Here is a 14,962-nt window from a genome sequence, read left to right as displayed (position 1 = left end):
ACAAAGTTACTATATTTAACCTCAACCACCAAGGTAAGTGTCTGGGGTGATCACCAGCACACCATAACAAATGAAATGTATGTATATGCACAATACTCAACGTTTCCTTTAACCAAGAGCCAATATCTCATTGAGACACGACCAATACAACCGGAAAAAAAGGTTAAGAGGTTAAAGGAAAAGTTATGATGTCACACCACATCAAAATGAAAAAGCATAGTTTGTACTTTTTTCTTCTGAGTGGGCTTCAAAAATTCTAACCACACTTGTAAAGGAACACCAACCTAATTCTTGACACATCAAAAGCAGCCAATCCAACACCTGGCCCAAAAGAGCCACACACCTCTAACCCAGTGGGCTGCGCTTTATTTTCCAATATGTACAACTTTTTGCCGTTGCCTGGGCTTCTGTAATCCATTCATATTGTCTTTACGTTGGTGTTATCTATTAGTTTTATCTAACGTCAAATTCTGAGTGTTCTTACTCATCAGCCATTAGTATTTGCCAGCCGTTTTCAGTAATAAGCATTTTCATGAACCCACATCATTCAGGATTATTAGTTAATATGATAAGGTTTCAGTCTCAAGACTCAAACCCCTACTCAAATGACACTAAAATGTCACGCTATATTAATCATCCAGCAAAGTCCGAATGGAAAAAAAAAGAAAAAAACACAGAAATATAATAAAACACTGCTTAAAAGTCACTGATCTCACCTATCAGTGAACTGTTTGGTGTTGCCCAATATTCTAATGTGCATGTTAGATTGACATCTCACTGTCTAAGACTCCCAGCCTGCTCCATCACTGATGCAGAACCCAACATGAGCACGAGCAAAGCAGGACGAAACGAGTAAAACAGGCTCTACATGTATGCAGGCGGCACTGTACGCTACTCTCAGTAAAACATTATCCAGCTTTTATATGGTGGCGTCTTAATGAAGTTAAGGTCCTTATTCCTTTAATGCTGGATGTGCATCCAGGGGATGTGAGCATGGCCAGCTGGACGAACAAAAGGATGAATGAATGACAGAAAAACACAGACAAGCTAGTTTAATAGCTCTTTGATGCATACTAGGATAGCTTTTGCTTGTTGTTAGCTTCTGCTCTACATTTCTCTGACTTAAACCAAAAGACACCTGTGGAGAACTTTGTGGGTGGGACAACTCATATCATCCTCGTGATTAATGAGGGTAATATTTATATATATTTTTAGCCAAGACTAGGACCGCCCAGTTTACATCGAAAGGGATGAATTTTGGTCAAAAACATTGGAAAGTTATTCATATGACATCCTTCGTACATGTGTATTGTATGGCCGCAATAGCAAACTAATAAGAAAAAATGGATTTGGCTCCCTGGAGCTTCAACTGATGAATAGTTATATATTATAAAAAATGAAATGTAAAAAAAAATAATAATTTGAGCAGACTGCACTAGAATAATAATGTGTCACAGAAACGGACATGAGTTTCTGGACCGCTGGCCAACCCTGCCAAATCAACCCAACCCTGAAGCAGTATATTAACACTAGGGGTGGGAATCTTTAGGCACCTCACGATACGATTCGATTACGATTCAGAGGGCTGCGATGCGATTATAAAACGATTATCGATGCATCTTTTTTTCTCTACACAGGATTTCCATCTTCCTACTGTCTAAAAACTTGGTAGTTTTAAAGCAAAGTATTTGTAATGATCCATAATGTAAATGTATTATGGATCATTACAAATACTTTGCTTTAAATATCTAAAATATCTTTTATTAATAAATCAAATGGAAGTGATGTGGCAAGTGAACTAGAAGGCTCTCATTCAGAGACGCTGCTGCCACTCATCTGCGATCAAATACGCTGTTACCCTGAAATAAGATCCAGTGATAATTGGTGTCCACGCAGCGCGTTACAGCCAACCTTCCCGTTTTCTTTAGTCATTTCATAACTTCGGTTTTGGTCTCGTTGTGGGCGGGGGGGTATTTTTATGACTGGACGCTGAATCTCGGCTCCAAAGTGTGCAGCATAGCGCGAAAGCCCTGGTTCTAAACGACCGAGAACAGACAGCAGACAGCAGGGTCACATAGCCCCGAGGTCTGGCCTCGCTAGCAGCGAACGAAAAAACAGACTAAGACGAACATTTGGAGACTTATTCACATTTATAAGCAGCGCGGTTGGTTAAATCTGCTGAGAGACTGTCTTTCTCTAAAAAGTTGCAAAAATGAACTCGCTTCTCTTTCGAATTCTCCCGTTCCACCTTAAATGGTGCAGCAGTTACATTCGGCGCCTAAGGCAGAATTCAGCCTCGTAAAACAGCCGCATGCTGAGACATTTTACAGGAAACTCTTCTAGTTTTGAAGAAAGGTTTTCTGGCGGAGATGGGAGGAAAGCGGCTATAGCTAAAGCTTAAAGCAGAGCGAAGTAAATCTGCGCTCTCGTTTATATTTTTAGCCCATACTACGACATTAACACGTACTGGACATTAATTGTTGTGGCTCCCAAGGTGGTTTGACTTCGTTAAAAGGACAAAATGGCTCTTCTTATCATTTGTGTTGTGACTCCTGATCTAACCTGGCTTTAATGCAGAGGGAGCTGGTTGAATTTCTCGCTCCTCCAGTAGTGTTTTTGTTATGTGCCGCCACAGACTGTCCGGGCGCTGCACTTCCCCACTTCCAGTTCCACCTTTTGCGTTCCGTCAACATTACGTTATAAATTAAATATTTAGAAAATCGATTTTTGACATTTATGAATCGATTCAGAATCGTTCACGTCCGCATCGCGATGCATCTAAGAATTGAGTTTTTCCCACACCCCTAATTAACACCATCGTTACATGCTGTTTAATTAAAAGGTCCATCTGGGAACAAACACTGCAAATTAGGATACAGTTGTAAATACTCTGATATGACATCTGACCGTTATTTGTAATTTTCTATGCTCATCTATCTGTCCCTACTAAATATTTTAAAAAATGACCAAAAAAGGCTCGTGTTGGCACTAAACTCTGCCACAGGACAGATTTCCACACATGCTGGAGTGGGAAGTTCATATCTGATGCACAGACAGAGGAAATTGTGAAACACTTCGCAAGAGCATCACCCAGCCACAGTGTTATCAAAGGAAATGATCATTCCAACAGGGGAAGTTGAATAAGAACACCGCAGGTGTAAATAACAAACACTACGGTGCTACGCAAACAGCCCTCTCTGGTGGTGGAGACGTAGAACTACACCAAAAAGAAGACTTCACACATTCCTAGCAAGAATTCATCATCCACTAAAGTCATCTGACAAATATCAGGAAGGTTACTCACAGTCCAGCTGGCAGCACGTCCACCTGAAGTTCAAAGCAGAACTGAAAGGTTTCCGCCAAAAGGAAGTCCAGTAATCCAGAAAGAACCCAGGTTCCAAACAGGAAGGACTGGCACAAATAGGAAAAGGTCATATGAGTAACAAGAAAATCAGTTCCATGAAAATCTATTTGTTTCAACAGAAAGCAAGTGTTATGTAACTAATTAACGTGAAAATGGACCATTATTTAATCAGACAAAAAAAAGATAAGAATATTTGAAAAAAAAGAAAAACGATTCATAACTCTTTTTATTAAGATATAAATCAGCCTAATGACACACTAAAACCATGTCTGAAATCCAGGAAACATCCCAGAACTAATCTAGGATGCTAATCGAGAGTCAGGAAGAATAATCTATTGCCGCAAGGATTTATGTGTCAGTGCAGATCTTTCCTGAATCTTTCCTAATGAACATTCGTCACTTTGGGTTAAAATGATCCAATTTATTAAAAAAAAAAAAAAATCTGTTTTGTAAAATCTGGTGAACTGACCTAACCACGCTCCACCCACAAATGTGTTGTTTTTTATGTAGTTATAACTGACGTTTGGGGGGCGTAACATGCCTGAAACCCCTCCTTCTTCCAATCTAACACCCTACAAATTCACATCCTCACCTTCTGCTCCTGTGACAAAGTGTTCTCAAGCCCCAGCACCCCATCTCCTCCCTGTTCCTCAGTCCTGCTACAGCTATGAGGGGGCCTGGCCTTCTAGCTACAGACAGAAGATGCCGAGAACTCCCCCCACATTCAGAGTTCTCCCCCCTATCTCAGTCTTCCCTCATACTACCACCACCATGTTGAAGGCATGGTCTGAACTCACAAACATGCTGTTGCCTGGTTGGATAACCAGAACATTGAAACTGTAACCCACAAATCAGTTTTTATTTTAAAAATCCCAAGATTTAGGGTGTTATTGTTTTTAAATTGGATTTATTTTGTATGTATGTGAAAGGTCAGATTTAAGATAGATCATATGTATTTTGTTATGTTGTAAAATTGCACTAACATTAGCAAATTCGTAGTTGTCTTTTCAACCTGATCAGTTTCAATAAGCTACAACAACATAAAACCAGTATGGTGGTGGAGTATTTTAAACCAGAAACTCAACAGTTCACGGCGATTCTAAATAAAAGATACTATAATTTCTAATTAGGTTTAGTGTGATCTTTGTCAACACTCTGTAAAGCTTGTCCAAACTTACAACAGTTGTTACGAAAGAACATTTTTTTTTTCAAGTTGAGTAAGGAAAGGTCATTTGGGAGCTGAAAAAAAAGTGGTGAGGCGAGTTCAACTGATCACTCTGAGTGACTTACTGCAAATTTACGACTGCCAAACCTTCTCTCGAATATGCGGAAGTTGTAGATGAGCAAACTGCTGCAGAAAGTGTCCTTCACGTCCAGACAGATCAGCCTCCCACTGACCAGCCTCCAGACCTAAACACACATACACAGTCTTTAGGTGCTTGTATTCACCCTCACGTTCTGCAAGAACATCTGTGTCTGGTACAATTTCCAATAGGGAAGTGAATCTTAAAAGCTCTGCTTATCAAGCAATGACATTTGAAAAGGTTAGTCTGATTCATAACAGCAAAACAAGGACATCTTGTTTCCAAAGCCAGCCTGACCCAAGACTAAGTAAACCTCTTCAAAAAAGCTTCAACAAAGCAGCATCATGCAGACTCATTCCTCCAAAAAGGTTAATCGAAGAAGATGAACTTCAGCGTATGCTTTCCAAAGTGTGTCAGCTACACTAGGCCAGCCTGTGATCGTTTACTAAAAGAGAAATGATGCGCTTGAAATTAATACTGTTCTATCCTCTCCAAAATGTAACGCTCGATTCCAGTTTGGGTGAGCGGCATGCCCGGCTGATACTATCTTTATCTGTAGTGATACTTTTGGCTTGGAATGGAGTTTATGCCAGGAGTAGAATCTTCGGTAAGTACATCTGAATGTGAACCAACACGACTGAAGGCGAAAATATCACAGAGACAAAGTGAGTTAAGTCCTATTAGAGCTAGATTAGTTTTGTCTGAGGAGGTACTTTTACTGCTGAGACCCTTGATTTTAAACCAGTATGAATCTGCAGTGTGTGTAGTTTTTACAGTCTGATAGTAATAACTGTGGAGGGATTTTAATCCAGTATGAAACTGCAGTGTGTAAAGTTTTTACAGTCTGACAGTAATAATGGTGATTTTAATCCAGTATGAAACTGCAGTGTATAAAGTTTTTACAGTCTGACAGTAGCAATTGCAAAGGATTTTAATCCAGTATGAATAAGAAGTGTGTCGTTTCTACAGCCTGACAGTAATAACTACAGAGTGATATTAATCCAGTATGAATCTGCAGAGTAGTGTATTTTTTTACAGTCTGATTGTAAAATTTGTGATGTTAATTCAATTCAGTATGAATCTGCAGGAAGTAATAGTTTTTACAGTCTGGCTTTAATAAGTATGGTTTAAAAAAATGGTAAAAACCAATACAGCTCCAACACTTCTACTGCTACTACTACTACTGATAACAAAACAACAAAAACAATATTAAGTACACTAAAAAGTTTGCTTAATATACTACAATATTTCTCAATCCAGTCCTCAGGACTCACCAGACAGTCCAAATTTTATCTTCTATCCAAGCCCCCATTACAAATACACCAATGTCACTGATGGCTTGGTTCAGGTGTACTGGGAGCTGGGATAGAAGAAACATGAGGAAAATCCAGTGCTCCCCAAGGGCTTGACTGAAAAAACACTGCCATACATACCCATGGCAACTCTGCAACTCTGAACATATTCACATATTTACATAAGTCTCATGTCTCCAAAATAGTAACTTCACAGGAGAAGGAAAAAACACCCCCCAGTCACTTTGGAGCATTTATCAGGAAATTTGAACATATTGTAAAGAACAGCTGCCATTCAAATTCTGCAGTACAATTAAAAATGGCAAAAATAGAGATACGAGGTTTCGTTCCGATATATGAACACGCACATACGATTAAGTGTTTCGTACATATTTTTTTAGTCTTTGTTATTCTTTGCATGGGTAACCAAAGGGATCACAGATCAAACCATGCTGTACTACTCTCTAGTACATGCTATGTATCACCTGTTTGTGCTGTTTCACAGCCTGAAGGCTGTAAACAAACAGTTTCTGGTACTGAGGCAGGCCCAGTATCAGCAGCATAGTGAGGGCACCAGGCAGCAGCAGCAGGCTCTTCGACAGAGGGGCTTTATCTGTGAGAGAGAGAGACAGAGAAACGGAGAAGATGATGTCAGATGCTGAGAACGATTTCTGATGAGGCACTAAAGCAGTGTTCTTAGATTTGCTGTCGTTTACCGTTCCTTTAGATGGCAAAGTTAAATCCATACAGGTCAGCACAGACAATAAAATACGCAGATGCACTAACTGTGCACAAGTCTTCAGTTAATCCTTCTAATTAGTGAATACAGCTACTTTAAAGTCACTCCTTTTGCTGACACAGGTGCTGCATAGCGTGTATAATCTCCACAGAAAAGCACTGACCAATAGAATGAGACACTCAGGAGCAGCCACACGAGCCTAAGGTCACCATACCCAATGCCAAGCATCAGCTAGAAGGGGTATAAAGCCCCCCAGCATTGGGCTGTGGAGCAGTAGAACTGCATCTCTGGAGTGATGGAGCTCCATCCAGTACCTTTTGGATGAGCTGGAGTGACGCAGAACTGATCATCCAACATCAGTACCTGGCCTCACTAACGCTCTTGAGGCTGAATGCAATCAAATCCTCACAGCAATGTTCCAACATCTAGTGAAAAGCCTTCCCAGCAGAGTAGAGACTGTTACTGCATCAAAAGGGGGACAGACTGACTATTAACAGACTTGAATTTAGAAGAAATGATGGTGTCTACTAACTAGTGTATGACAAAGGCTGTGTTCATATCCTACAAGGCCGGCATCGACCTTCGCACCGAGCTATGTCATCTTTGACCTGTAACCTGGTCTCTCTGAGCCACCGAGCTCTTAAAGGAAGCCTTTAAAGTGGCTACAGAAATGGTCCAGACCTGGCAAGTGATCGAGCTGGAACTGGAGATTATAAACACGGTAATACGAGCTCAGCAAAGGTGACACAACAAGCAAGACTCAGGTGCTATAAACAAGGTGAGGGCGAGCCCGGAGAGGCAGCAGGCTGGGTTTTAAGTGACAGACAAACCAATAACCAGCAGAAATACTCCTGAAGGGTCCCAAACGACAGTTAGTTTGAGTCCCCCGCTATCTCAGAGCCACAGCAGGGCGGTGAAGCCCTTCCTCGTTGAAGACAGGCAGGTTAGAGAGGAGGCAGGAATGAATGGCAGGCTGCGGTGAGGAGGCGAAGGCGGACTTACACAGCCCTCTCGACCCGGTGGTGGTGAACATTTCTCCGGCCACTCACTCAGGACACACCGGCGAGACGAAAAAGGAGCAGAAACTATGTCGAGGCACTGACTTTCACCGCCATTCACTTGATAAAAGTTAAAGGGAAGCAGAGGAAAAACTCGCTGTGGGAAGAAGAGAGGGGAAAGGGTGTCGGGGACGGCAGCTGGCGAGGGACAAACTTTTTTTTCTTCGCGATATTTCGCGTTTTCGAAGTAGCAGCTGCAGAAAGATGCGGTGTCCCAATTCTACACCTGACACTACGTTACACTCTTAGCTGAAAGGGTTCTATATAGCTAGCACACTCTTAAAAAGGATGGTTCTTTAGTAAAGGGTATGACTCTATTTAGAACCGTTTCATGCTTAAATGGTTCTTTACGTAATGAAATGGTTCTTCGATCTGATGGAGAATGTGCTGTGTATGATTTTTGAAAATGGTTCTTTATAGAACCATAAAGGGCTCTTTTACTGTTACAAGCTTCACATCATAGCAATGGGAGAACGCTCTTCGGTGCTATATAGAACCATATACAGTACATACTCCATCAATCTGAAGAACCATTTCACCATGCACAGAACCATTTAAGCATAAAATGGTACTATACAGAACTCATGGTTCTAAATAGAGACATTCCCTTTACTAAAGAACTCTTGTAGAACCATCATTATAGGAGTAGAAAAAGTGTTCTTGGATTTGTAACCTTACCGGAACCCTTTTTGGCGCTACATAGAACCACTTTAAAAGGGTTCTTCAAAGAACCAACTGGTTTCTGTCATAGAGAAGAACTGTCTATCCAAACAAAGAACCATTCATGATTCTTTGAGTGTTTATAGTTCTATGCAGAACCATTGCCTTCACTAAAGAACCCTTGAACAACCTTTCATAAGTATATAGCAAAGTCCTCGTAGCTGTGATCACCAGCCCTGTTCCTGGAGATCTACGTTCCTGCAGAGTCTAGAACCAACCACAATTAACCGTGATTAAGGACCGGTTTAAGGACAAGTTTACCAGAACCATATTCAATCTAATTCTAGACTAAAGAGAATTTCTGATGGAGATTCACCGCTGGAACTGCAGTATTAGACTAGGCTTAATCCATATCAAGGAAAGTGAATTTGGGCCTAATACTACCTTTAATGCTGAGTGAGTGTGTGTGTGTGTGTGTGTGTGTGTGTGTGTGTTAGGTGGGTGTGAGTGTTGTTTTTAGGGCACTATGTATGATTTTGTTTTGATGATAATAGTATGTAAATCACTCTGAATGTCCTGTGTTTCTGAAATGTGCTGTGTGCTTCCTTTGCCAGATTCCGTTCCATCTGTTTCCTGTGTCTCGCTTTGGCGCTTTCTCTACTGTACCACTCCTTATTCACCTCACCAGCTTATTACTAAGCATCATGAGGTGAGAATGGTTATTTTAGAGCAGATAAAACACTGAGCTGAAGCAGGAATGAGGAACACTGATGAATAAGACATAAGAGTGCGCTTCTCCTGTTTGGTCGCCAGGTGGCAGCACAAACAAACGTTTAAGCCAGATAGAACCTCGTTATCGTCTAATTCAGGAGTGCCTAAAGTTTTTGTCTTGGGGGGTCAAAGTGGGGTGTCTGTGGCGGAACGAGGGCCAAAAGGACAAAACAGTAGACAGCACAGAAGACAATGTCATAACAAATAGTAGGCAGGTTTCAACTTGACTTAACTTTTATATCACAAACTCACACTACATTTAGTCTTGATTCTAATTAATTTATTACACTGTAAAGTCAATAAAATGTACCGAGGAATAAAGAACATGTTAAAATAGTGAAACTTATACATTTTAATTCTCAGAGTTACTATATTATTAATGTATATATATTAGTTTAACCGACAACTGACAGATTTTACAGTTGACTAAGACTTCATACTAACCTAAGACTTATATCAGTCTTCTATCTATCAATCAATTAATCAATCAATCAATCGATCAATCAATCAATCTATACACACACACAAACACACATACATACGTGTATATGTATATTTATATACCTCTCTATATTCATTATTACACTATATGCATATATATATATATATATATATACACACACACACACTATCCTATGATTTTATATATATATATATATATATATATATGTATGTGTGTGTGTGTGTGTGTGTGTATATATATACATGTATACATATCACTCCAGGGTTTTCTTCTGTTTTTCATTTGTTTGGGTTTGTTTTTTAGGCCTAATCGACACAAAGCCGTGTGTAGAGGATGCTCTCCGTTTAGTCCTTAACTCGGGTTTAGAGATAAACCAGGCCGCGCTGCGCCTTTTTTAACTCTCACGCCGTCGTCTAATTTTAATCTCCTTCAACAAGAGCTTTTCGCTGCTGGAGAATTAATGAGAACAAGATGTCTTTCATCGGAGCCGGTTTTGTGAAAGCCTCGGCGAGCAGCTGCCTCTCCGCGGGGAAAAAGGCAGAGTGAAAGCGAAGAGTCAACAGCGCGCTGCTGCGGTGAGCCGGAGCCCCTCCGCGTCCCGCCGCTGGCTCTCAGATGAATGGGCCCGGCTGTGCTGCGGCCATCTGGCGGGGATGTGATAGGTGTCGCGCGGCGGCCGTGCTGAGCAGCTTTCAGGGTTTTCATAAGCTAATCATGTAATTGGACACAATAGTCAGTGACTAATGGAGACGAGCTGGAGCTGCTGAGCAAGAACCAAACGCAGCTTTATCTGTTTTCATTACTACTGATCAGCTGGGGGAGAGAGGGAGAGAGAGAGAGACGAGAGAGAGAGAGAGAGAGAGAGAGAGAGACAGAGAGAGACAGAGAGAGAGAGAGACAGAGAGAGAGAGAGAGAGAGAGAGAGAGCAACAGAGAGAGAGAGACATTAGACTCTAAATATATACACATGTGTACAATATATACATTAATATGCATAGTATTGCACCATTTCCAATGTACAGTTTTTGTACAGTAATATTAAGTATGAAGCAATGATATGTACAGTTGTACAGGAGTGGAACTGGAACACCGACATGACTGCGCATAGATATTTATGCAAAACAACATTTCCCTATTAATTAATTCATTCTTTAATCTTTCTATCTTGTTTTCTATTTATACTGTTATAAATGAAGTATAATTACTTTCCCATTACACATCATCATTGTCTGCACATAACCTTGTATCTGCAAAATGATTACAAGAGAAAGAAAAAACATTCTTAACCAGTCATGCAGGCCATTTGACCATATATGGACAGTAAGCTGCAAAAAAATAGCCCATGTTTGAAGTCACTGTTTCTGTGGTCACAAAAACCAACATACTTACATACATACACCCTATTCAGCCTACAGCAGTTTGGCCCCACCCATTCGTGCTGAAGTTATAAGGGGTGCTTCAGCTCAGACTACTTTTTGAATGAGGCAGCGAATCAGAATTAGAGCTCACTGATGTCAGTCTTAAAGGCACAGTGACAAAAAAATATGGCTGTGTTTCATATATAAAACTACACAAACGTCATAACTGGACCCTTTAATGGAGAGTTTGTTCCCCTTTGCTGCAGTAACAGCTCTTCTGGCAAGGCTTTACACACATGTTGGAACATTGCTGTGAAGATTTGATTGTGTTCAGCCACAAGAGCATTGGTGAGGTCATGTACTGATGTTGGATGATTAGTTCTGGGTCGCTCCAGTTCTTCCCAAAGGTACTGGATGGAGCTCCACCACTCCAGAGAACACAGTTCCACTGCTACAATGTCCAATGCTCACAACTCAATGCTGGGGGGGGGCTTTATACCCCTTTACCCAATGCTTGGCATTGGGCATGGTGGCCTTAGGCTCATGTGCTGATGCTCCAGAATGTCCCTTTTTTATCAGTGAATGCTATGGAGATTATTCAAGCTGTGAATGTGCAACTGAATGCCTGTGTCAGCAATAGGTGACCTTAAAGTAGCTGCATTCAATATTTAGAAGGAGTGTCTGGATACTTTTGGAGAGATAAGAGTGTAAATACTTGTGAGAGAAGTATGTGCATGTGTGTGTGTGTGTGTGTGTGTGATCTAAGTGTTCAAGTTTTGTGAGAGAACTGTGTGTGTGTGTGTGTGTGTGTGTGTGATCTAAGTGTTCAAGTTTTGTGAGAGAACTGTGTGTGTGTGTGTGTGTGTGTGTGTGTGTGATCTAAGTGTTCAAGTTTTGTTAGAGACCTCTGTGTGTGTGTGTGTGTGTGTGTGTGTGTGTACACGCTGGTGCCAGTTAATCATAGATGCTGCATACCTTCTCTATTACATCTCCGGCCATGGTCTTCATCACAAACACTTCACTGCCAGTTTACCGCTGTTTACATCACACACACAAATACACGTTTGTTTTTATACAGTGTCAGCACATCAGTCATACATATGTCCCAAATGTATTATATACAGTACGTATGTATCTATGTGTATTAATAACATGTCCCATACCTTGTATCTCCAAAATGATGACTTCACAGGAGAAGGAAAAGTTTTTTCCAAGTCATTTTGGTCGTTTCTTTTGGTCCATTCATCATGAAATTTACACACAATGTTAAAGAGCAACAGGCGTTTTCAGATTATGTGAAAAACTGAAAAACAACAAAAATGGAGATATGAGGTTTTGCCCATACAAGTGATATATATCTCTGCTGTCAGAAGAAAACCTTGCATCTCAATTTTTGTTTCAGTTTTTGACATAATTTGAAAATGCCTTTTGCTCTTTACATTGTGGGTAAATTTCATGATGAATAGACCAAAAGTATATGTGTGTGTGTGTGTGTGTGTGTGTGTGCGTGTGTGTGTGTGTGTGTATACTTACACATATTTAAGTATATATCATATGTTATATAATATGAAATGTTTAGGTTTCCATGTGTAATAATAGGTCTCATATGTATTATACATTTGTATGTAGCTATATGTAATAATATGTAATATGTAATAATTCTTCATGTATTATATATGTAAGTACCTGTGTAGTACCATATACCTGTCAGTACATTACTGTGTTAAAGTCAGAGACCACCCTTCATTCATTTGTTTGCCAGCTTTTTATTTATGTTCTTTTCTGGCTATTAAGTAGAAGTTATTGTGTTTGGGATTATTTGCATTGTGAGAAGCAGGGAATGCAACCAACTTCTAAGACTGCAGGTTTCTTTGAAGAACCAAAAGTGTAATAAAGGTAAAGAGTACACACGCTACTGAAATGCTGAATCACTTGGCAATATATTTAGCTGTGGAGCCGTCTGTGTAACTTTCAGTTTTCTGCTTGTTTTCTAATGCTGAGAAATGTACTTAAAGGCTGTTTTGACTGGAAATGAAATAAATGAAGGGTGGTCTCTGATTTTGCACAGGGCTATAACCAAAAAGAAGTGTTTTTGACTCTGTCAGGTTTAAAAAAAGAAACATTGCACTTCTGTAAAAAACACTTTACATTGTGAGGACCACTGTACCTTAGCCATATTAGCCTTGTTTCTCTCTTGTTGTGTCCTGAAAGTGTACAAAAACAAACACGTACACACACACACGCACACACATTCCACCCTTCTCCATCCCATATGCTGCCACTGCATCATCATATTCTTAATCATATCATCAGCCCAATGAAAGCGACCCGCTAACGACAGGCCTTCGGGATCGTATTATTTCGGACTGGACGTGACTCATGTCTGTGCGAGTTAATGAGATGATTTGAAACTGAATACAGATGCTCTAACGAAAGGTAGAGGGGCGCCATTAGTTTTTATGACAAACCCCCGAAGGACCATGGGACCGTATGGAGCATTTTTTTCCCACCCAGGTTTAAGATCAGTCTTGCGTTTTCTGTTGTATTAGTCAAGTTTATGAATTGGGTGGAGGAATCTGATCCGAGATCAGCGTAAAAGCGTCAAAGCTGCTTCGCTCCCATATGTTCCTTCAGTGGTCTTGCTGTTTATAACATCCATACTGTTTCTATTAAACACAAAACATATGCAAACATCCGCCTAGCAACAGTACCAGGCATTACTACTTTTTTTTTCATCCTCTTCCTGTAGCCTAATAGGCTATTAGCAGTAGCCTGTGCATGAAAACTAACATTCAGTGCATCCACTATCTCCACTGACTCCTTTACAAGTCCTTACCAAAGATATTGGTGCTAAAACATAGCATTTAAAGTTGTTTCTGTTCTTACTTTTAAGCATTAGCATTAGCATAGTCCTGTTATCCTCAGGAATTTTTCAGTAACCCGTTAGCGATGGGCTATTTTGTTCACAAACTCAGTTTTGTCCCTTGATAAACATCTGAAGCTCTTTTTGGATGCTGTTTTCATGCTAAGTCTGCTTTTTTTCCTCCCCCATAAATTTGTTCTCAAGCCTTCGCAATACAGTTTGAAGGACTTGATCGTAAACACTTCACAGAAGCTTCTAGAAGACAATGGAGGGAGAAGCGTTAGCTCCATCTGTGTCAAGCGGGAAAGCAAAAAGTGCCGTGGTAAACTCAATGGACAGTCGTTTGTAGTAGAAAACGCTACTCAGCTGCACATGATTGGTGCTACTTTACAAAGCTAGTGCTAATGATGTTTTAAATATCCCTTGGTGAGTCACTATCCGCTATAAAACCTTTAATATAAAATCTGATTGGCTGAGTTGTCTTCGAAGCCGTTGTAAAACCCATGATATACCACACATATGACGACCTCATAACAACAGAATTGTGTATTACTATGAAAAAACACTCTTGTGCTGTTAATGGAATGATCTTTGACTCTTACGCTGCTCACATGGACCATCGAGTGTACTGATGAAGTAAGAACCAGTTTTTGTTTAAACTGAGGGGCTGAAAACTTATGTTCTTAACTAGAACTAGGCTAGCTAACAGGCTAAAAGATAGCCAACAGCCTAAACAACTCCATCAATAATATCACAGGCTTGAATTAAAGCACTTATGGCAGTTTAAAAGCCTAAAAAACGTCACTTGAATGTCTTACACACTTCAAATGTCTGTGTTTCAGTCAGAAGTCGCATCAAACCCAGGCTGAATCCCAAACGGCTCCATATTCCCTAAATAGTGTGCTGGCTATGAAACTTCAGAAATCTGAAATTCTAGCCTCTACAGCCCAAAAGAGCACCAGTTATTTATCAAGTATGGATGTGGCTGGGTCACAAATTAATATTTCTTAGCTGTATTTTGCACCGTTGGGCTGCAGGATCCAATATTTAAATTCCTATGTTGTGCACTGTGTAGGGAGCAGGGATCCGT

General features: G+C 40.3%; 1 protein-coding gene across 1 annotated transcript in view; it reads right to left on the bottom strand.

Moving 5' to 3' along the window:
• ubac2 (UBA domain containing 2) overlaps nucleotides 1-7,901 on the bottom strand; it is a 43,492-nt gene extending 35,591 nt beyond the window's left edge. The window contains exons 1-4 of the mRNA XM_036564892.1: nucleotides 7,702-7,901; nucleotides 6,446-6,573; nucleotides 4,655-4,774; nucleotides 3,305-3,411 (exon numbers count right to left, since the gene is read on the bottom strand). Of these exons, the coding sequence (XP_036420785.1) occupies nucleotides 3,305-3,411; nucleotides 4,655-4,774; nucleotides 6,446-6,573; nucleotides 7,702-7,732 (386 nt within the window). The 5' untranslated portion in view covers nucleotides 7,733-7,901. The remainder of the gene's footprint in view (nucleotides 1-3,304; nucleotides 3,412-4,654; nucleotides 4,775-6,445; nucleotides 6,574-7,701) is intronic.
• Nucleotides 7,902-14,962: the final 7,061 nt, after the last annotated feature.

This window comes from Colossoma macropomum, unplaced genomic scaffold, assembly GCF_904425465.1.
Source record: "Colossoma macropomum unplaced genomic scaffold, Colossoma_macropomum, whole genome shotgun sequence".
Classification (NCBI taxonomy): Eukaryota; Metazoa; Chordata; class Actinopteri; order Characiformes; family Serrasalmidae; genus Colossoma; species Colossoma macropomum.
The sequence above is the reverse complement of the archived record's forward strand: the minus strand, read 5'-3'. Positions and strand labels throughout refer to the sequence as shown.